This window comes from Pleurodeles waltl, chromosome 2_1, assembly GCF_031143425.1.
Source record: "Pleurodeles waltl isolate 20211129_DDA chromosome 2_1, aPleWal1.hap1.20221129, whole genome shotgun sequence".
Lineage (NCBI taxonomy): Eukaryota > Metazoa > Chordata > Amphibia > Caudata > Salamandridae > Pleurodeles > Pleurodeles waltl.
In genome coordinates, this window is record NC_090438.1 from 679,840,022 (window position 1) to 679,865,049 (window position 25,028).

A 25,028-nucleotide genomic window follows, 5' to 3' on the forward strand; every position below is an offset into this window, starting at 1 on the left:
AGTGGCGTGCTACTCGCCAAGGAAGTACTTATTGCCTCGACAGGGGTTGTAAGCGCTCTGTAAGTACACTTACAATGTATACACTTTAAGGAGTTAGCAATAGGGTCTCTATAGGTGGGGTTAGCGCACATATGAATTACATTGGAAAGACATTTTTGTGTTTCCTTAAAAACTAACACGTCAACAAATCTGAACAAAACTATCCAAAAATATTGCATCCACTTTAGGTTCTTTGTGTCAGTTTATCTGTGCACTAAAAACAGGGCAAAGTCCAAAATGTGATATTTCCCATTTTAACTCCCATATGATTCTTTTCTCCTTGGTACAGAAAAACGGCGTAACGGAACTACACCAAACTTGACATGTAAAAATAACGTTATTGATTCAAGTGCCTCTGCCTGGTTTAATGTAAGTCTATTCATCAGTTTGAGACTATGTATATACAAAAATCAGTAAAGCAAAGTTCGAAAGCAGCATGGATTGGCCACCAGCAGCTTAAAGGGGCCCCTCTGGTCAACCCCCTCAATGCCCACAGACCTAGGACCTGGGTTTAAGGCTGTAGTCTAAATTAAACGCACGGTTTGGCACCACAGAATACCACTAGTTGTCATCGTTGTCACTCTAATTTGCAATCTTTCCATCGCTTAGCTCCCAGAACCGTACCTTCCTTTCTTGTGTTAGCTCTTCACTTGAGCATGAACTAAGTACATGTGCTCTTCCTAGTCTAAGTCCTTCCTCGTGTTTTTGCAATACACTTTTTTTCTTTTTTTTTTTTAAATATAAGCATTTCGGTATGGTTTCTGGACAGGCAACGGGATTTCCTACTTTTAACATAGGCATATAGTTTATTTATATTGTTTTCACCGTATATGCATCTCTATTAAAAGTGTTTAAAATTTCTAGTTTATCATCCGATTTTCAAAAACTAATAGGACTTATTGTTTTTACCCTCCTAATTTTACCCTTTACTATTGAAAGCCCACGGTGGCTCTTCTCAGATATTGTTTATGACATGCCCGATTATAACATATGCTATTTTCTAGTACCACACTATAAATATATCTGTTGAAAAAAGGGAACCTCAGCGGTGATCAGTTTTCTGTAATTCCAGGAAGGGTGGCCGTTTTTCTACAACCAGCACAGATGAAATAACGCGCACCATGGGGCAACAAGCAATCGTGTTTTCACCCAAGAGAGGTCCTGAGCTGGCACTCAACCATGTTCAAAGTCGTCTATTCAAGATCTTAGGTCGTGTAGCAGCCATGTTATTTCTGGATTGTGAGCCATGTTCAATACTTGGCACATACCAAACTGAATGATTGGTAGGATAAGTGTAGCTGTCAGCCGAAGTTAAGCAGTAATATGTTTTCTGCCAGGTTAGGAGAGTGAGCTGCATCACGCAATTTTGTCAGACAGATCACCTAAGTCCCTTAGGACTCTAGTTTCCCCAGTGCTTTCATTCTACATCTATGCCCAACAACTACATGTTTCTTAAAACTCATGCTTATCAATTTCAAACATACGTAGGGCATAGAGCTAATTGTTAGACTAACAGATGTTTGCTTACAATCTCACCAGATTCTGTGTACTGCATAAATACTTATTGACTAAGACAAGGCTTTATTTACTTGCACTCCCAAATGTGCTACTGTTACTCCACTCTAGACCATGCCAAGAGACCTGAAGTTCATGCAACAATAGCCTGCGATGTCCACCAATGCAAAGCTACAGCAACAACCGTCTGCAACGCCCGACCACCTATTCGTACAAAGGCAACGACTGTCTGTGACAACCGACTTGCTCTTTATGATACAGCGACAATTGCCTGCAATGGTCAGCCTACTCCTTGCAGCACTCTCCAACAGGAACAAAAAACTCTTCACACCAGGCTTAGAAGGTAGATTTTTAGCTGGACTAACCTGGTTCATATAGTGACTTGTGCACCACCAAGGTTGGCTGGAACTTGTGGCTTTCCCCTGTTCTAGCACAAAGAGATGACCGCACATGGCAGTTTGTGCTTTTAGACACTTTTCACTGAAAATGTTAAAACTGTATCTCTATTTCTAATGGCAGCATTTTTGTAGTTCTAGCATTTTATTTATCCAAATGTACTTTATTTTTCTAAATGAGTGAGATTTTTCTAAAGTTGTGTTTTCAATTTAGTATTGTTTGTGTGCTTCAGAAATATATTATATATAGTCTCCGAGACAAGGCTAACTGCTTTAGTGCCAAGCTACCAGAGGGTTAAGCAAAGGTGGCTTTTGTGGTTCACCCAGACAAGGATTATGGTTGTTGCCCAAGGGGAGCTTCCATCCCCAAAACCAGTTACCCAATTTCTTTCTGTGAATTCCCACGGTAACAGAGGCCAAGAAATTCCACCCCAATTCCAATGAGCAAGAGTGGTCATGAACATTTGGGGCAGCAAATATGAAGCCCTAATATTCATGGAAAGCCCTAATCGTTGAGACAATACGGGGGGAGTAGTTTGTACTATCAACCTGCTTTAATGCTCAATCCAAGTAGTGTAACAACATGTACATTGAAGATCAGTTAGTACAGGTAAGAAATGCAAACAGATTGCCTAACTAAAAGACTACCGCCTCCCACATTGTCAATCTTAGACACCAGGTGGTGTAGGCGTTCAAGGGAAAGGATTTGCAATCATCGGCTCCACGTCAACACGGGGACGCAAACCCAAAACAAAAATCTTTGTAGATGTGGACCTAAATACCCATATTCTCCAATACTGCCACCATCCAATAACACATTGTACTAGGACAAAGACAACAAACACTTTTCCTCTAAATCCTTCAATCACAGAGAAACAATTAGGACCGCAAGCCCACACGTAACAAAAGTATTGGCCTCAATAACAATTAACTATTTTTCCTTTAAATTAGAAATTGCATGCAACTTAATCAGTATGCCAACTACAATAGTGCTGCACCTACAACACATAGAACACAACAAAATGTGGGATCGGTAGTAAGCGCTGGATAAATCTAAAAAACAAACAATGTACCATGTTAAAAGCAATACCTGTGGCCCCGATGGAGGCGACACGGGTCCTGGAATTCTTAAATTATTTTGATGTACTTGCACTTTAAGAAAGAGAAAAAGGGATACAAGGTTAATCTAAAATGATTCATAAACTATTTAGAAGGTACACTATAACCAGGAGCATTTAAACCATTTAGCTGAGATTTTTTTTTATTATTTTTTTTTTTAAGTATTTGTAATCTTGCTTTACTTCCTTATACATTTCAGTAAACTGGAGCGAGGCGCTGCATAGCTGAGTTGAAGGGATTACAAGAAGGTAAGTTTAAACATGCTACCACTCGCCAAAGGTGGTTGCGGTCTTTTACAATGTACCACGATCTTAAAAAAATAAAAATAACCGTCAAGCCCACCGCTGCTTTTGTTGCAGCTCATAATTACTATTAACAAAAATATATCCTTACAACAGTCCTATTCAAAGATTTTTTTCTGTGGTTTTATAGCAACTCCAAGAATAACAACAAAAAACACATTGCACAGTTGTGGGTTGGTGAATTTGCCACTTAATACTCTTGCCCGTACAACACTAAAGCGAGCAAAGCACATGTAAGCAGAGCACGACAACATTAGAAACTCAAACCCACACAGCGCACTAATTGCAGTTATCAAATATATTATTTATGAAGCACTTTCTATTCGTGCAGGCCTGTCAGAAAGCACGTGTACAGCATTATACACCTTATTTTCTTTAGAAACTATCACATATGGGGATACGGATAACCTTCAGTGTGGGACAGGCTTTTATTAACTGTATTCTAACAGTAGCGATTGGCTAGGTACTGGCACATTTGTAGCCTTTTTCGATTGCTCCTTCCCATTCCTGAACCCATTTATCTTATGGTCATTTAAAATACTAGTGATGCAGCACAGTTACCCACACCTGAACCCACTTGCAGGTTCAGTGTTACTCAATGAACAAGTATAAGAGCTGCCAAAAAAACAGACAATAGGCTTCACATGCCGCTTTTGAAAGAACTTTCCAGAAAACAAACAAAACTAGGGAGTTGTGTCCTTAGAGGACAAGTTATTAACAGCACTTTAGAAGAAGCATATTACTGGCTCCCTAGTTCTCATTTCAGATCATAAGATACAATAAACCACCCAGTCTCTTCAAATGTGCTCCATTTTGTTCTGCCCCATTGCTATTTATTTATATCAAGTAAATACACCACCCATCTGCCAATTCAGTGTGCCACGCAAACATTTGTGCAAGACGCAAACAGGTATATTTTCAGTGCCTGCATCCTGAGTGAGGTCAGTATGGGGAGGTTACATACTGGTCCCCCAAACCAGCAGGGAAGCACATATATGAATAAATGAACAACACAATGGAGGCCGCCACTATGTAGTTATAGCTAGGACCTGGTTACCTTAGGAAGTCGTTTTTTTGTCTCACTAATAACTGCGGCACTGTTAGATTAATCTTCATAGTTCATTCACCTCAGCTCCTTCCTGAAAGGTTTCGGGGTGATCCATCAAGTAGGGGATGAAAAAAGGGAGTGTCCCAAAACACAATTTTCCCCACACACTTCAATATTGATTTTTGAGCAGAGCTCTAGCCAAGTAGGCTAAACCGATTACAAAACATTTGGCAGAAAGCTAGATCATTACCCAGAAAGCGTGCTTTTTGTGATTTGATTTAAATTGTTTAGTTGTGAATCGTTTAGTTGTTTTTGAGAGGATAAGGTTCAACATTTAGAGCTATCTAGGCTTCTGGGCTGAAATTCAAAAATTCTAGCCGCCTGATTGACTGAGGGGGCTTTTTTTTTTTTTTCTCAAGCAAGTGCTCCAATTGGCTCACTGCACCAAGAAATGCTGCAGCTGCCATTACAGGACTCTAGACTTGATCCCCTGACCGAAAAGGTCCTCAAAAAAAGGACATGAGAGGCAGGGCAGGGTTATCATGACCCATTGGCCCTTGTGGAGACACCCTTCACCCTCAAAAGTTTGAAGAAAAAAAAAATGAAAAGTTGTGAGGGGCTAACTGTGTGATCCTGAGGAACTGGGATACATGTTTACAACAAAAAAATTGTGGAGTGAAACCCTGCACCCAACTCCACTCCATGCATGGCCACAGGACTGACACAGTGAGGCTCTGAAATTGTAATAAGATATTACTTTATGGTAAATAAAAGTTAAAGTGAGGTTAGAGTTAGGTATGGTAATATATTACCATACATTTAAAATAAAAAACAAAATAAAAAACACTCAAATTCACTGAAAAACAAAGGTTATAACCTGACATAGTATGTCAGATAAAATGTTAACATTTAAAACTAAAAAAAACTAACAAAACAAAATTTTAACAAACTGAAATTTACCAATTGTAGATCACTGAACTAACTAGAATTTGTGCCCTCATCATGCTCCACTGGTGACCTCACAGACTGCATCACACGACATGCTTAATAACATCACTGATAACGTCTCAAATGACATCAGAGAAAAACCCTGAACATGATGGGGGCACAACTTCACGTTAACTCAGTAAACTGTAACTAGTGAATTTCAGTGTTTTTTTAAGTTTAAAATGTAACATAACATCACTTTCCTGTTTTTTTTCAATAATTATGTAACATTTTTAATAATTTGCAAACGGACGTAATTTTAGCGTTAAGAGTTGCGCAGTGGTAAAGGGAAGCAGGTACAATTTGTAGGATTGGGGGTGCATAGTGGTGAAGGGATGGAAGAGTAATTTTAGGGTTAGGGGTGGGCAGTGGTAAAGGGAGGTAAGGATGCATTTAGAGTTATGGGTGGGTAGTGGTAAAGGGGGGTGGAGTAAATTAAAAACGAAAGGGATAGGGGTACACCCCTTCCAACAAAAGGGTAAAAAAAAAAATTTTTTTTTAAAATGTTAAAAACATTTTAAAATGATATATGTATACCCCCCAACCTGGAACTCCCAAACAGAATTAAGGCCAGACCTACATCATTTGTAAGGGCAGGGGTACTAAGGTTACGGTAACCTGGAGTTTTTTTTAGGGAAGGGTTGTGATCTAAGATCATACAGCAACACATCTTTGTCAACTTTACCGAAGACTCTACTGATAATCTTATAGGAGGACTCCTCATGCCACCTTTCTAAATCTTTAGATATCGGGCACAGGTAGAAAAGATAGGCAGAGGATCATCATCTGTCTTTTCATTCCTTGACCTCTGGTCTCAAGACCCTGTAGAGGCAGAGATAACTCCCAATAAATCCCTTTCCAAAACTGTGACCTCTACAAACAGAGGGCAAAGTGTATTGCAGGGATCAAAAGTGTATTCTGTGTTAAAAATTAAAGTAGAAGAGCACAGGACATTAAAAAAAAGAAATCTGGAACTATGACTGCAAGCCAGTGATTTTCATCAGACTGTCATCCAATTGGATGATCACTGGTTAATTGAAAGGGTGTAAATGAGTAAAGGGATCTAATTAAGGGTGGGAGGAACTCACAGAATTTGACACCGAGGAATTCCACAGTCACATAAAAACTTTGTTATTTGGGGAAAAATAGGCATGCTGCGCTGCTTATGCTCTGATTTAACACCGAGCGTGCGTTCCATGCTCAAACATCAGCCCAAATGGCACCACGGGGCACGCCAGAGGGCACAACTACTCAAGTTGATTTCGCTGCTACATTTTCCCTGATAACTTGAATTAAAATGGGGGCCAATTCCAGACGGAAGAAAGCTAAATTAAAGCCATCTTTAAAAATTGTGAGTCTCCAGTCTGAATTGTGTCCACTGGTGTGTATAAAGTTTAGACAAATTCTGGCAGCATGGTTCTGAAGCTGTGGGTACTCGGAAATTAAGTTTTTGTGGGAGGCCAGCGTAAATGATGCTACAATAATCGAGCCATGCCAGGACATGGGCGTTTAACTGAGACTCATCAGTAGGAGTATAGAAGAGAACTACACTTTTATACACTTGGCCCAAGCACTAACTTAGGAAGTGAAGAGGCCGACATTATAATGTATCCCAGTTCCATATTTTTAATGAGTTGGTGGTGTGGTTGAAAGCTTGAAAGATATCAGCCTTGGCATCATTCACATTCAGGAAGTTCTCCATCACCCAGTGAAACACATGGTTGTGGCACACGTAATGCTGGTTGGTGATTTCTAGCGTGTTAAACTGGAAAGGATTGAAAGTCAGCAGTATACATCTGCCAGGTCACTTAGTACTGTAGGAAGAGCTGAGAGGGGGTTCTACAACTGCTGCAGAGCAAGTGTCATGAATGTTATGCTTTTTTGACAGTGAAAGTGAAAAAAATAAAACTATCTACTGCAACAAGGGTCATAAAATGCCAGCTCAGTTTTAAGGTCTCTCAAAAAGGATAGTTTGAGCTAGAGTGTCGTCAGTGGCGGAAAGATCTGGAGAATAAAATGCAGTTTTGTTGACCTAGTCTGGAAAAAAAAAGGACCTATTCCCTCGTATTAAAAAACATGGAATATCTGAGCCTAGAGAGGCAGAAATTTGAATGTTGGTCAAGGAAGGGGTGTCTCAGTTCGACATACTAATGAGGTAGTCTTGTCACCTCCCTCTCAAGGATTTAGCTATTAAGTAAAAGAATTAACAGAAGGCAGTACCTGGTGATTATTTTAGGGTCAGATTTATTTCAGAAGCTAGGCAACTGTGGCATGGTACAAGCAACCAGGGACTGTGAGAAGGAAAGGAAGCAATCAGGTTAGATGTGCCTGCTACAATGGGGAGGAAGACTTGCTTAAAGCAAATTGTGGCACACAGGCATACTGGAGAGTTAGGTGGCCAGCTTTCTAACCTCTGCTGCTTCCATCCATGTGGTGGAAATGAAGGGATATTGTATAAGACTAAACAAAAGGAGTCTGCCTCTGTAAATTACTGTTTTAATCAAACATTTCCAGAAAATTTCAACACAGAATTTGAAGCAGAAGAAAAATGTTCATCCAAAGATAACTACAAATAAAAAATAAAAACTTCCAAACAAAAGTCCTATTCTGTATTGTGGCCAATTACTGATGTGAAGTTCAAAGTCTGATTCGACAAACTCAGTGTACCTCAACACCAATTTAGTTACTGAAACAGGAAGAATCTGTGGTATTCTGTGTTGTTAATATTAATGGTGAAATATTAGGTCACTATGTTTTGAGAATGTTTACTCACTAAAGAGGTGGAGATACTAAGGAAATGCTCATTCTTGTATTAGTGCGATGAGATGATGGATGGATTCCTATGTTATGGAATAAACTACTTAAAAACATTTCTATGATGGACTGCTTGGATTGTATGCGGCGATACTACAGAATCGTTTGTAGTGGGAAAAGGAGACCTTTTTTCCCCAAGAATGAGACATTATAAAAAGAGTGGCGCAGAGGAGCCACCACAACACGTCAAAATAAACATGTAGCACATCAAACAAATTCTGGGACAGCACAGGTAGAAGAAGCCTGTGCTACCAAGTGAATGTGCCTTGTGCGGAAAATAAAACAAGAGATCTAACTAGTGGGTTTGAATTTATTGACAAAATAAAAAATAAAAAAATTAAAAGTGTCTCTTTGGCAACGAAGCCTAATATACAATTTGTTTTCGGGTCATTCCCTACAAAACGGATGCACTGGAAGAAGAGAATTATAGTCGCAGTTCATTCTCAGAATTCCATGGCAGTCAGTCAGTCACATGGTCACTAAATTTAACAGCAGAAATAAAGTCCTGCTTTTAGGAAAACAAGACACCATGTGTTTATTGTCCCTCTGACAGAAAGGAACAAATGGCTGGCATAATTAATTCAAACTGTGAGCTTTTACAAATTCAATAGAAGCAGATCCACATAAAATCGGGCACATTAAAAACAAAAGTGCACTAAAGAATTCAATGCTTGTAAGTATTACAACTCGGATCAGATAACCAGTTCTCATTTGCAAAACAATGTCACTTTAAAAATTGTCTTTTCCAACCCAAATTGAATCGAAAAATCAGCCCAACACGCCCAAAGAACAATGATATTGTAAACGTCTTCATATTGTTACTTTAATTCAAGAGCCTTTTATTCTCTGAGCGAAATGTGTTAAGATTCAATAAGAGTACGTCTGATAGCCTTGCTGGCAATCTAAGCAGGGTAAAGAGGCGTTTAACGATGAGGTATCAAGACAAACACTAGTAAGCAAGCTGGAGGACATTTAAGGAGTTTAAAACTCGAGTATACAAAAACCAAGACTAATTTTGGCATCAGACCGATCTATAAGGCAACGAGTGGTAAGGACATCAGTGAGCTATTTTTTACCCCAGGCTCGACCGATCGGATTTTAAGTAATGCATGAAAGGCAATACTTGGACTGCAAAAAGAGACACTGCATGGTACCAATAATTAAACGTGGTGGAAGCCTGAAAAAATTACAGGCCATAGGATTTTTTTTTTTTTTTTTTTTTTTTTTTAAGAAGTCAATGAAATCGATAAATCACAAAGCTGGAGTAACTCGAAAATATCAACATCGTATTCTACTAGCGTACTTTCCAACGTTTTTAAAGAAAAATTAAGACAGCGCAAATGTTTCCGTTACACTGATCATATTATAAGTAGGCTGGACAAAGTTTAAGGTACACTGGCATAACCTCGTGTTATGCCTCTCTTACACGAATTTACGCTATTACACCACGCTGAGTATGTGTTCAATTCCTAGCAAAATAATTAAGCATGAGGGCATTGTAAGAACATGAACAAACAAAATGTGAGCAGCTATAAGACACAATGCATCCTCGCATTAAAAACGGACAGTAGAACGCATTTCATGATAAAATATAGCGTCAAATGCCAGTTTTCCAATTTGTTTCATTGCACTAAAACAAAATAGGGCAATTTCACATACCCCTAGTTGCAAGTGCTCTGCCATTAGGCTTGCTTACATGTTTAGGTCCTGATGTTCATCTTAAAGGCAACTCAATGAAACCACAAAGTACAAGGACCTATTAAAAAAGTTAACACTTACATGACCTAAAATCAACAGATTTTTTGCGGTTTTATACAAACTGGACCTGGCCTGAAGGAATTAGAGCTCTTTATGCCAGTACCAGAATATAGCTTCGAAAGTAAGAAATTTGCCCCCATAGGACTAATATTAGGTTTGCTGCTCCCTCAGGGGATTCACACAGAACCCAAAGAAGAATTATGGACATATAAGCCAACTGCAGACTGGCCAGTGGAAATTCTGCATGCATAAACCAGAATTAGGAATAAAGTTGTAAATGTTTTTGTATAGGGTACAACCAAGATGAACTAGGTGCAGAATTTGGTACACACTACACCTTTGCATGTGCTACTGTAGCACACCCTTAATGTTTACGCTGGAGTGATCCATTCATAGTCATAAGATAAATTCAAACGGTACATAAGACGTTTATTGCAAAGCACTCGACCATCATTCATCAATACAATGTATTAAATTAAACTTAACCGAACATCCCCATTCTAACGTATTGTTAACTTAGTGTTGAGTTATTTGTACCATACACAAGTCCCTTCATCCACCCACTCTCAGCTCCACTCGTCTTTGTGTAAATAATTTCAAATTATAACTTTTTTGGTCACTGCTCAGTCATTTCTATGGTAAATGTGCATACTATTAACATAATATAAACAGCATATGTGGCAGGCTTGATATCAAATTATCAACCCCCTGTACCATCTTTACTTCTTACATCAATGAACAGATTGTTAGTTACAGCCTTGTATATTACTGAATAACATAACGGTTTCTGGGATTACCAAAGGGAGATTCAGCAGACTTCATTAAAATAAGCAATAATTAAAAACTAAATTTAAAAAAAAAAAAAAAAAAGAGAAGAGGACACCAAAAGGGAGGGAAAAAACGAAAAAGTGGTCTTGGACCTGGATAATGAAGCACACTATGCATATAAGGCCAGGTGAAATTAAAGTTACACACTTTCAAAAGAGCAGTTAGATAAAATACTCTCAAGTATGAATAAACAATCACAATGTGCACTACTACATCCAAAGCTCGTGGCTAGGGATAGACAGATCAAGTCAATATCAACCTTAAATGAGATGCATGTAAGCACAAAAACAAGGCTGCACCCTGTTCCCTCTGCTAGGGCCGCTGGTCTGTGCATTATGCAAACCTCGCTCACTTTGGGGGCACAACTTTCCATGAATGCAGAATTTACTTGCTTCAAATAAGGACGATATACATCTAACCATCCACAAGCAATCAATAAAGCACTAATCACCCAGAGGTACTCAACGCGCTGTGTTGTTTGAAGGTACCATCATACAATTAATATGGTATGGCACAAACAAGGAATCTCTAATTACAATGCCAAAACAGCCTGAATATTGTGGATGTGGCTAAGGTTTACACAGTACACCTTGTAGTCTCAATGCTAGCTGGAAAGCATAACTTAATTCTTAATTATGCATTACTTAGAAAATTAGGAGTAAAAACAAAACTATGTTGTACCAACACCCAAATAAAGCACAAGCACTGAAAGAAGCTTATTTCAAGCATGCCCCATGCCTGCCTAGAACACTGTACAACGTGCACCACCTACTGACACAGCTCTCAATACCAGGATGATGGAAGCAGAGTGGGCAGGATGCATACAGCCATGAAGAAATCTTCAGATCACAGCTGAGGCGAACTACTTTTGAACTTCAGCAGCTCTAAATATTTAGCAGAGAGAAGGGTAGGTGAAACTGAAATGTATGTTCTGATTAAAGCTTTGTACTGTGCGAAAACTGTTTTTGTTAAGCAGGGAGACCTAAAGGCATACCAATTGTGATAATGTCCTTCTGGATCAATACACCGGAATCAAACGAATATGCATACGGTTCTAAGAAATATGTCACACACAGAGAGAATATGAGTATTCGAACGCTACCAAGAGAAAGTGGAGCAATGTTTGTGTGTTGATTTAGAGTTACAGGTGGCAATCATGTACAACGTTTTCCCCAATTCACCAAAGCCCGAACAGACTGGCAGTGAAAATACTGTGTTCATAGATGCCAAGCCTGGTTCATCCAAACGGACTTCTTCCCACAAAGCAGATAACGAACGTGAGTAGTTCGTAAATAAACAAGTGCATCTTCAATAATCCTTTTTTTACTTCGTATAAAAAATACTTTTTTCCAGTATGACAAAATCGTTCACATACACCATAGGGGGCACTTTTCCCCACCTTCACTGCTCCCACAATCTGTATCTAATAACTTACAGCGCCACTAACAGTCTCCATGTATTTTCAAGATTAGAAAATAAACTGAGTTGCAAACCGTGCAAATGTTTGTGAAATCCCACACAAATAGGACTTTGCGATTGTTAACCACTCGTGTTACCCACAAAAAGAAACTCACAAGGGAAATCATATTAGCTCACTTTGGTTACATTTAAAACTACTGTTCAAACCTTGCGTTTTTTTCGGCAATCAATACAATTTGCTCTTGCAAACGTCACAGGTCCTAATTTTATATCGTGGTCTTCAATTTTTCAGCCGACATGTCACTTTTTTGGAAAGGATACCTATCTTTCGCGTGTCTCTGGCCATTAAACTGTAAACAATGACCCCTTTACATAAAATATAAACACAAATTTAGGCCAACACAGTCAACAAATCTACACCTTTCACCATAATCAGTTGCTTTGTTCCTTTACATTTGGAGAACACATCAAACTACTACATGGCTACCTGTAACCAAAACTAGACATACTGCCTTTTAAGGCAAGTAGTAAGACACCCCGAAAGCACAGTATTACTAACCACAGTGTTTCTACATTTCTGAATGAAGAGAAGACAGCTGGACCAAAAAAAATAAAAATAAAAAAAAAAACACACAACATGCACTACAAAATTGGTGTTTACAAACATCTTGCAAACGATACGAAACTGCCTGATAAACATGACGGTGCTGTGTGAAGTATGCGTTGCCACTTCAAGCAGACTTTCAGACATGAGGCAATTCAACGATGTGGGAGGGATTCTACCTGATGGAACGCAACACTATGGGAAATAATTGGAGAGGAGAATGGATAATTTCCAAGATTGAAACTGACCACAGTCAGTGTTCTGTTTTTTTTCTCCATATTATTCCAGAAGACGGCGTGTATACGTTTTCTGTTCATCCTGTAACTGTCTAAAAAGAAAAACTATAACTAAAGATGTAATAAACAATATATACTCAGGTGTGCCCCAGGCATACTAAACAATAAAAATGGATTCTGGAGGGGATCGCTGGGTTAATCTGCAATATTTACAAAATAGAATAATGTATGTAACATTTGGGTTAGGCAACAATTACACCTCATTTAAAAATCGACAGTCAAATCACCATGGCACTTCAAACAACCACTTGTATGTAGACATGCTGCTTGTACACGAAAGTCAGTTACAGTGAATTTAGTCAATGGCACGTGGGCTGAACCCGTCCCATGCGATGTGTGTGGGAAAAAAAAAATGAATGACAATAACAGAGCAATTGATGAATACGGCTGTCTGTAAGCCACTATAAGTACTTAATATCTACAATTTTAGCAGAATAAAAATACTCCAGCTAATTTTAGACCGAAAAAAGGGTAACATAAGCCTATGTTTCCACTTTCGGCACAACATAACAAAACAATTTAAGAAATGAATGGGTGCGATGGAAAGAAATTGTTAGCGACGTTATTGGTAAGTGAGGGCTGACGCCATCTGTATAAACCGCAACTCTGGGAATACTAATTTGTTATCCCTTAAGAATGCTTAAAGTGTGCACTTTACGAAGTTAAGATTTCAGCAGGTAAAATATTAAGTCTGCAGAACGCAATTTTTGACTTGGTAACTCGACTTTAAGCGGCGCAGTTGCTATTTCTTTCTGCACACAAGCACTAAGAGTGAGCATGTAAACTTGTGAAATTCGGCAATTTGCGAAATAGAAGATTGGAAAGTGCCTCGTGTCTATATCACTGTGTGACATTTCACTAAAGTAACATACCTAAAAATTCGGCCGCAGCCATTAAATAGAGAAAAATGATAATTTCCTTAATACGTCCGTAATCCTCAAGCTGAACCTAGAACAAGGGATACAAAGAACTCAGAGACCAAACATACCCACAACCTACCTAGTATTAAAATACATGTCACACGTGAATCTGTTACTTCCTGTTACAGAACTGGGGGCACACTGCACCGTGACGGACCTCGCAGTCAGGCGGAACCTATCCAGGAGCCACAAGGCATGTGCCAAAGATGAGAAACAAGCTGCCGCGAGCTCAGGGGCTTCAGACAGTCAATCGTACGTGAGTTTAAACCAGAGATGACTGAAAAGCTAAGAGCTCGTGGCGAGGGTGTGTGGGTGTTCGATACACGATCCTCAATGCAGACTCGCCATCAGTCAGAGAAATGTGAGTCGCTGAGATACCCGTGACAGCCGGCCGGTTAAGTGGGGGTAAAGGCGTATTGGAAAGAAGCGCCACTGACAGGTAGAGGGTTAAAGGGAAGTACACGCGCCTCAGCCTCGGTGGGGAAGGAGCAGGATCCCTGCAGTGGGCAGCGTCCCTTCTGGCAACCCCAGGCCAAGACTTGCTTCGGCAGCACAGAGGGGCGACGAGTGTGGAGCGCATCCTACCTGGGGAGCAGGAGGTGCCCCCGCCTGGAATATGATGCCAAAATGGCGGCTACGGGACACAGTCCCAGTGACACCCCCGAAGGAGGAGGTAGGTAAAGAGAGCCCATGTGTGCATAGACTTTGCAGAGTGTCCATCCAGCAGAACAGATATTTTCCCGGGATTTCCCCTGGCCTTACCTGTGAATTTTAGGTCGTTGGGCGGGTCAAGCACTAGGACCTGTTCATGTTTCCCCCCCATGGCTTTTGGGAGGGGTGCGGGGGTCCCGGCGAGAGGGAGGGGCGGCGCTCTGGAAGCCCGCAGTGCCTGCGCGCTGTCAGGGGGCACGGGCTCCTCTTTCTCCCCTCCCGGTCCCTGCTCGCCCCTCCGCTCGCAAACTGATTCAACACAGCATACACAGGGTCTGCGCGTTCACACGCAGCCCTTGGTGATCGACGTGCCTCGACGTCATCCTTCCGGAGCCCTTCGGGCGCGCACTCGAGACGCACGGTGAGAACGTGCACGTCAACGTCGCTGTCGGGCCAAGATTTCAATCAGAGGGCGGGGCTAAACGGGAAAAAAGGCTGAGCTGATGACGTAATTTCATCATCATTTGTGAGTATCCGCTGTACTAAATCAGAAGAGGAATCCGCATACCAGCGGTGCCTCCAGCATATTTCTATAATCTGTTCCGAAATGTTTTTCCGAGCCACTTATGATAGGAATATTATCACTAGTGCAAATAAGTTATTTATACCAGCTTGTATTTGCTGTTTCTTAGAGCAGTGTATACTTTTCATGTTAATAAATTATATTTTTCTGCAGTGGCTACATCATGAGTTTCTTTTTAGGTCAAGGCCACTAGACAGCACATGTGCTGTGTGTCGTGAGACATATTCTTGCTAAGCACAAAAGAGGGGCTTGGAGACCTCCAATTACTTACCATTGGTGGGTTTCTTTGTCACTCTCATTTGGCTGCTTTTAATTTGTGCCACAGCTTGTCAATCTCGTGTTTTTCAACCATGCAAAAGTGCCTTTTTAGGGTCGAGCCTGCGTTGCATGCGCTCGCGCATGCGTATCGCAGCAAGACGCTTTAGGTATTAGAAAAGGGATCATAGCCCTGTCGACGTCACGCAGTGTTTTTCATTGGTTCGTGGGCTTGCCTATTAAAATCTGCTTGCTTTCATTAGTCGAAGGCATGCATACGTCATGCCTTTTCCGGTGGCTAGCCCTCCTCGAGCACATCAACCAAGTACAGAAAACATGCGAGGCTCGCTGTTTTCTGTCCGGCTCATGGACTACTTTTTCTCTATTTTACTAGCGCGATTTCGCTTGGCAGAAGTCGAGCACTTTACACAGTTAATTGCACTTTTTTGGGTTACGTACATGTTGTGTTTGGAACCTGGTGTGTGGTCTTTGAGAGTAGGATTGTGGAATGCGGGGCTCGTGGGAGTATGACGTCAAGCTGGAATGTTGGGGGATGACGGGGAGGACGGCTGACAAGAGCGAGAAGACGGCGGTTGGGGCGGATGTCAGCACTCTTTGGAGGTGGCTCTGTACTTGAAGAAATAAACGCATAGTGAACACTTTCATCGTGTGGAAAATTCTTCGTTGATCGTAACATATTTTGGCGACGAGCGGTACTTGAAGAGCCACCTCGGAACTCACGTTCGGATTCGGGCCATTTTCGGGCTGGACACTGCACCATCTGCTAGCGTTTTTTCTCCCATTAAGGTGAGAGTCGTTCTGACGCAGCGATCGTCCTGGTGTCCTTATTTTCAGAAATTGGTTGTGCGGCCCCAACTGAAGGCAGACTGCGCGCGAATAGAGATCTCCGTGTGTTCAGCGCTGGAATTGCCTCACGTCTCAGTACATCATGAGCAAGGTGTGCGCATGCACAATCTCTCTGTTGAAGATTTTCCGGATGAGTCTGTTCAAGCGCGTTACATAGTAACCTGGTTAACGAGGGTATTTGTGTGAAACACACTTTTAAGTGACTACTCCTCTGCGCCTGTACATGTTTGTTATCTTTGATACAAATTTGTGATTGGCAGCAAGTTTTATCACTCTCCAATCCAGGGAATTTTTGGGATATTATTGTACTGAACGCTATGCAATCTGTGGCTGCTCCCCCTCCATTTCTTGACACACCTGGTGAACCACCGGTGTCTTGGCCTCAATGGTTTGATGCGTTTGAAACTTATTTAGGAGCTATTGGAGCATCACGTTTTAGACCAGAGAGGAAAAAGTTTCTATTACTACACTCATTGGGTTTTGAAGGAAGAGAGACTTTGAAACACCTTCCGGAAGTCGAAGTGGTGGATGGAGAGGAACTGGACGAATATCAAGAGACAGTAAAAAAACTTATTTTGAGATTTGATAAACTGCCGAGTATTGTAGTATTGCGCCACAAATTTTTTAAGAGAGTTCAGCTACAGAGTGAACCAGTTGATGAATTTGTCAGCGCTCTCCGTAAATTGTGTGCGCAATGTCAATTTGGTACATTCCGTGATCAATTGATAAGAGACCAGTTCATAGGGAATTGTTTTGATAAACACATCCAACAAAGACTTCTTACCATGGGTGATCCGTTGCTTGATGACGTAATTAAGCAAGCAAAGAGTATTGAACTGGCTCAAGCCTCTCTTAAGGAACTTTCGGCTCAACGCAAGGAAGAAGAGAAACCTTGTGTCAATGTTGTTTCTTCTCGCAAGGATCTTAGGACCAGCAATAATCAATTTTTCAAACGTAGCAATATATGTTTTAGATGTGGGAATTTTCCACATCCAAAAGACTCTAAAGGTTGTCCTGCCAAGAATGTGGTGTGTCACAAATGTGGCAGGACAGGACATTTCGCTAGGGTGTGTCAGAATCCTGGAAATAAGAATGCTAAAATCGGCAGTGTGTGTGATGACAAAGAAATGTCTGTTCAATGTTTGGAGAATGAATTTCGTGACATGATTGTGGTTGTCACAGATGAACAAGTGCTTTCGGGAGATTCGGAGGAGTGTGTGGATCCGTATGTGGATATTCGTGTGGGGGATAAAACACTCCATCTTCTGGTGGATTCTGGGGCACGCATCACAATGATAACCTCAGACCTGTTTAAGAAAACGTGGGGTACTAGGAAGTTGTTTCCTCCTGACAGAGCACCAGTTTCCTATGAGGGAAGGAAGATTGAGTTGGAGGGTTTCATCGATGATGTGTTGGAGTTTAAGGGGCGCAAAATTTGTGGAAAGATATATGTGGCGGTCAAGGGTCTTAACATTTTAGGTTGGTTCCACCAAGGTCTATTTGGTATGGTACTGAGACCAGGTACTTCGGAACAACTGATGGTAGTTAAAGACCATAGTGATTTTGATCTATCGACTCTTCATAAGAAGTTCCCTTGTGTTTTTGAGAAAAAATTAGGGTGTATCAAAGGTTTTAAACATAATATCAAAATCAAATGTGACGCCATACCCATTAAGCACAAATTAAGAGCGATACCTTTCAGTTTGAGGGATGACCTTAAGTCAGAAATAGAGAAATTACAAGTGTCAGGTGTAATTGAGCCGATTGAGTCTAGCTTATGGTTATCTCCCATTGTCGTCGCACGCAAACGCAATGGCGAGATGCGTTTGTGTGTTGATTTGAGGAGTCTCAACAAAGAGATTTGGGTCGACTCCTTTCCGCTACCCAGAATCAATGATTTGCTTGAGAAATTGAATGGGGCAGTATGGTTTTCTAAAATTGATTTAGCGTCAGCTTATCACCAAGTTGTCCTTGATGAAGATTCCAGACACCTTACGGTCTTTAACACACCTTTTGGTACTTTTCAATTTCGTAGGATGCCTTTTGGTCTGGCCTCGGCGGCTGCAGTCTTCCAGCGTATCATGTCACATCTCCTTAGAGATATTGACGGGGTCCTGGTATTTCAGGACGATGTGTTGATTTTTGCCAAACAGTTATTTGAACATGACACAGTGCTTAAGTCTGTTTTACGGATTTTTGAGGAGAATGGGGTGGTTGTTAAAGAGGACAAGTGTGAATTTTTGAAAAAAGAGATTGAATTCTTGGGACATGTTGTTTCTGCGGAAGGGGTCAAACCGAGACCTGGGTTGGTGGATGCTATTCAAGAGTGTCCTCAGCCAAAGAACAAGGACGAGCTTCGCTCTTTTGTTGGGTTGTGCGAATTTTATTCTAGGTTTATTCCTAATTACACCTCCAAAATGAAATCTTTATCCAATATGTTGAAGGAAAGGGTTGAATTTTTGTGGGATGCGGGGTGTCAGGACACGTTTGATTTGGTAAAATCTGAAATGATTAAGGCTAAGGCATTACGTCCATATGATCCAGCATTGAGGTGTAAAATAATGGTTGACGCTAGTAAGTACGGTTTGGGTGCTGTCCTTGTCCAGGACACTGAATGTGGTGAAGCTACCATCAGTTATGCCTCTAGAGTATTGAGAGAAGCTGAGTTGAACTACTCGGTAATAGAGAAAGAGTTATTGGCTTGTGTCTGGGCGAGTGAAAAGTTTAGGAGTTATATATGGGGCAGAAGGTTTGTCATTGTGACAGATCATAAACCTCTAATTTATATTATTAGTGGAGACAAAACCAACTATACTACACCACGCATCGCCCGCCTAACTACTAAATTGTTACAATATGATGTGGAGGTCAAATTTTTGCCTGGGAAATTCAATGTGAGAGCGGATTTTCTATCTAGGTTTCCTATAATGACTTTTGATGATTTTGACTCTGAAGATGATAGAGAGGATTGTTTTGTTGCCACTGTGGATCTTCCAGCGTCCAAAGCCTTTAGCAAAGCTGATTGGGAAGAGGCTTTTCGGAAGGATCCAGTGTTGGTCCAAGTTAGAGAATTTGTCGTCAATGGATGGCCGAGAGAAAAGAATGTTGCTTTACCACTACAACCATTTTGTAAAGTTGCGAGTGAAATTTCAATAGAAGATCAGATTCTTTTGAGGGGTGAGAGGTGTATTCCTCCCTATGACATACGTTCGGGTCTGATAGAGTTGGCACATGAAGGACACTTTGGAGCGACTATGACCAAGAGGAGATTGAGGGAAAGTTATTGGTGGCCTTCCATGGATAAAGAGGTGGATGCTGTGGTCAAAAGGTGTGTGGTATGCAATTCTGCGGAAAAGGGTATGAAAGTACGTACACCACCTTTACATCCCATTGAAGTGCCTGAAAGACCGTGGTCTAAGGTGGGAATAGACATGGTTGCGCCGTTTAATTTTCTTCCCCACAACTTACGATATGCTTTTGTTCTTATGGATTATCACAGTAGATGGCCTGAAGTTCGCTTTTGTGCTGTACCTTCAACGTCCAATGCTGTTTTGTTTCTTAAAGAAGTGTTTATGCGGGAGGGATTTCCAGAAACTATTATCTCAGACAATGGGGTACAGTTCGTGAGTTCTGAGATGGAAGATTTCTTAAGACATTCTGGTATTATACATTTGAAGAGTTCTTTATATCACCCCCAAACTAATGGTTTGGTTGAAAGGATGAATAGAGTGGTTGGTGACTGTATAAAATGGGCTAGATGCAATAATTATGATGTTACTAAGGCTGTGAGCACTATGTTGTGGGTATATCGTTCAACACCCCATTCATTGACTAATATTTCACCATTTGAGGCACTAAGAGGTCGAAAACCAAATACTGTCCTGTTCCCGTCGTGGTTAGCGAGTAATTTGAAAAACAAAACATCAAGTGGAGGTATGAGTGTGGTTGAGTGGGAAAATGTGAGGTCAGGACAAGAGCGCATGAAAAGAAGATTTGATACTATTAAAGCCACCAAATTGTGTATGGTTAATCCTGGAGACTGGGTGCGTATAAAGAAAAGTGTAGCTGTTAAAAAAGGTGATGTTTGTTTCAGTAATCCAGTCAGAGTGAGAAAAGTTTATGGGAATGCAGTTATGGTTAGTGATAGTCGTTGGTGGAATCTATCCAAAGTTGTAAAACTTTCTGAAGGTTCGGATTCGGGTGCTTGTAGTGAGTGTGATAACAGTGTGGATGGAGTAAGGAGCTATGGTGGGAATTCTAATTTATATGCCCAAGATTCACATAAAATGGATTCTCATAAGGCTGCTTCAGATGGATTGGTAGATTTTCCACGCCGATCTTCCTGTGAAAGATTTTTACCATGGAAATTAAGACCTGAGCACTAGTTCCTTCAATTTTGTTGTATCTTTCGGGGTTGTTTGTTTTGGGGGAGTATTTTGTTTTATTATTCTCTGTAACTTTAAAAAAAAAAAAAAAAAAAAAAAAAGGGGAAGATGGTATGTTGTGTTTGGAACCTGGTGTGTGGTCTTTGAGAGTAGGATTGTGGAATGCGGGGCTCGTGGGAGTATGACGTCAAGCTGGAATGTTGGGGGATGACGGGGAGGACGGCTGACAAGAGCGAGAAGACGGCGGTTGGGGCGGATGTCAGCACTCTTTGGAGGTGGCTCTGTACTTGAAGAAATAAACGCATAGTGAACACTTTCATCGTGTGGAAAATTCTTCGTTGATCGTAACAGTACATAAATGCACTTTTGCCGATAGGTGAAAAGTCGGGTTAGGAGTTTACAACGCTATCAGCTCTAACATGAGCAAACACAAGACCTGTTGCAATGCAAATGCTTGTTAGTATTGCTTTAATTAGCTGGCATCTCTGCTTCCCCTGCCTTTCAAGCACTAATTTCCTTCGTGTGGAGCAGTCTATAAGAATGCATGCATTTTCGAACTGTCTCCCTCGTTTTTTAAATTTTGCGCAGTTATATATAACACCTTCCATGAGCATCACATTACGGTTGCGTAAAGTCAGATTAATTTTTATTTTCAGACAGAAGTTGTAAATGAGCATTGTTCCCACACACATAAACTCCTGTAATACAGAAACCTTTCTTGCAGATATTTGCTCACCTGTTAATTCTGGTCATACCAAATCCTCTGCATTATTTTGCATTAAGCTTTATTATGATTCTTTCTTGATTTGACATTCTTACTCAAACCAATGTCTTTCTTTGGCTGTAGAATACCCGAATTCCTCTTTTAATGAATTTCTTAAGTTGGGAGGTTAGTCTTCTTTTGTTAGAACTGGGCATAGACCAACTGCTGCTTCCTGTGATCTTAATTTGAAATCTACAGCCTCATCGTGTGTTTGAAGTTGGACACCATCCGGTGTTCAATAGATGACACAATTCAACTTGCAGAGTAAATCATTGCCTGACAAATTGACTGGACTTGAATCACATATTTTAAACTGATGGACTTCTTCGAGAGACCCTATTTTCACAGGGAACTTGCTTTCCCAAGAGGGGTAAGTTCAAAACCTCTGCCATTCTCACAGTATGGTGGGTAGCTCCATTATCAATCAGGAATGATTTACCTCTCCATCTACAAATGGCCCACCCTGATTTACCTCTAGACTTGCACTAAGCGTGCAATCCTCCTCTCCTATCTGGCACTATTGTCAGTGCGCAAACTTGTGTCAGATTTACTCTGCAGTGTGCACCAACATTTGGACCGGGAGCAGTGTAGTCCCTATCAGACTTTGGTGCTCCCCACTGGACTCATCTCTCTTATATGTAGTTTCTTAAATTTCAGATCTGTAGTAGGCAGTAGGTCACAATAAATGTCTTATTGTAGTAGGATTTGATTGGTTGGAAAAAGGGTGAGAACAGTTTACAGTCTTAGAGTTAACCACCTTGAACTCCTGGTTCTGTGGGCATGTGACCTTATATTATTTTATATTATTATATTATTATGAAAAGGTGGCACATAAAAGGGCGGTGTCATCTACTACCCTTGGACGTCGATTCAAATCTTTTGACTCAGACAGGAGTAAGAAATAATGCAATCAAACAATGAGAACCAATAGCCATCAAACAATAACAAAATATGCAACAATGAGTCAGTAATTTAAACACACCTTGACCTATGGTGCTATGAATCACCACACCCATTGTTTTGCTTCAATGCTGACCGAGATGAAACACACACACACTGAAAAAGAATCTCTGGTATGCAACTCTTAGTCTACGAAATACATTTATTAAATCACTCTGCGAGGCTCGTAAAGGAAGGTCAGTACAACCAAAAGGGCACGTTTAAAATGTGAGCAATTATGAAATGAAAACATGTACAAATAATCTTCAATCTATAAACAGCAAATAGATATGCAAAGTCACAGATATATATATATATATATATATATATATATATATATATATATATATATATATATATTGTAACAGAAAGCCGAAGCACCAATCCACAGTAAAATCAAGCGTTTTATTTCCACTTCAGTGCAGCAGAAATTGTGAGTTCTCAATCCTGACGCGTTTCGGCTAATGCCTTGATCACAGGTAATATGAAACAGATGTACTTTCTCACAGTGTTTTTCAATCATCAGCACGTGGTTTCTTAATCTGAAATACAAATCCCATAATACACCTTAATGTTAGTTATTGCGCTGGACAGTACTTAATCTTTATATTGCTCAAATAGCGTAAAAGGTATCACAGTTCCAAGTATGTTATACGGTATGCAGTCCATATCCACGTGCTGTGCCAGGCACCTGCTTAATGTTAGTTATTGCGCTGGACAGTACTTAATCTGTATATTGCTCAAATAGCGTAAAAGGTATCACAGTTCTAAGCATGTTATACAGTGTGCAGTCCATATCCATGGGCTGTGCCAGGCACCTGCTGCTCCCAAAAATAAAAGTTCACGTCGAAAGTCTGTGGAAAGCTAGGACAGAGATAGAATACCTCTGTCCCATCCCCTTCTCACCTTCATGACACCAAATCTTGGATAAATGCCGTAATGTGCACGAAGTAGAGCGGGTCGGGCCCCTCACTAAACAATCCTAATCCAAAATTGCTCCATACAGGGCCACAGACCCTCCAGGGCGGCCGCGGTAAAGGGCGAAGCATCCCAGTATTAATTGTAACAGAAAGCCGAAGCACCAATCCACAGTAAAATCAAGCGTTTTATTTCCACTTCAGTGCAGCAGAAATTGTGAGTTCTCAATCCTGACGCGTTTCGGCTAATGCCTTGTTCACAGGTAATATGAAACAGATGTACTTTCTCACAGTGTTTTTCAATCATCAGCACTTGGTTTCTTAATCTGAAATATATATATATATATACACACAATGCAAAGCAGATAATATTAATTAAAAATTCACCACCATGGGGCACAATTGCTTCATCTTTCTCCCGCCAGCACCAAGTTGTTGACCCCAGATCAACTGTGAAGAGAAAGAGATCTACCCTCACGGGAAGGATGACAGGCATCAGCGTCCCGACCCTGCCAGAGGTCTCTAAATCACTTCACCTTCAATCTTTGGTCTCTTATATACCTCAAACAAGCCAGAAAGGAGATTTCTAGAATACCCCTCCTGATCCCCAAGTTGTTGTCCAAAAAATGCTGGCTACTTCAGGTCAGTTTTGAAAGGAACACATTGGAACTGGCCAGGTTCCCAAGGTGCTGTGCCCAAAACCAAACCATTCCCTGCCGTACTATAAACATCATCCTAGCATATTCTTATCAGTCTAATTCCCCTATATAATGCCTTAGCTCTTGACGAGAAAGAACACGCAGAGTAAAACATGTTGATTTTGCATGGAAAAATACTTGCAGTTTTAACGTGGTGGTGAAGATAAGGCTAAGCTGAATACAAAATGGAGTCTGTAGCTGGTGACTGCTAATGTGACTGTGGACAGCTAAGCTAAGTGCATCGTGGTGCAACATGGAGTCAGTGGTCAAAACACAAATATTACACGCCACCCTTTGACCAATGACTCACTTACCCTATAGGCCTAAAATCAACTTTTTTTGGTTTAAAAATTCCAAGCAAATTAGGAATGCATTGTACACAGCAACATAATGAAATAAGAGCAATCACTAAAAAAATTCCACCCAAGACCTTGCGCAATTGCCCAAAATCAGGTAACCACTAAAACAACCAGTCCCACCACGCTTGATCCACATCCTGTTTTACTCCTTTTACTTGTGTATGTAGTGTATCAATGTGGGCCTGGATAGATTTAGAGTGGTCTGAAAGTTTAAACATATTAATCACACTTCTATTGCTTTATAGCGATTGCTCTTGTCAATTCATTATGTTGTATTTGTATTTTTGAGTATTTATAAAATGCATTCCGGCCTTAGCATCGAAGCGCTGGAAAGAAAAGAGCCATCAGAGTCTGAGGGGAGGGACAAGGCCAGAGCAGAGAGAGAACGGCTAACGGGTAAACAACCAAGTTTTCACCAGCCTTCTGAAAATCAGGAGTTGCTGTGTACAATGCATATCTAATTTGTTTGTAATGTTTAAAAAAAAGTTTATTTTAGGCCTATAGGGTATGTGAGTCATTGGTCAAAGTGTGGAGTGTAATGATATTTGTGTTTTGACCACTGACTCC

General features: G+C 40.6%; 1 protein-coding gene across 1 annotated transcript in view; it reads right to left on the reverse strand.

Moving 5' to 3' along the window:
* VAPA (VAMP associated protein A) overlaps positions 1–15,143 on the reverse strand; it is a 180,930-nt gene extending 165,787 nt beyond the window's left edge. Inside the window, exon 1 of the mRNA XM_069216505.1 lies at positions 14,807–15,143. Within this exon, the coding sequence (XP_069072606.1) occupies positions 14,807–14,867 (61 nt within the window). The 5' untranslated portion in view covers positions 14,868–15,143. The remainder of the gene's footprint in view (positions 1–14,806) is intronic.
* Between the last annotated feature and the right edge of the window lie 9,885 nt (positions 15,144–25,028).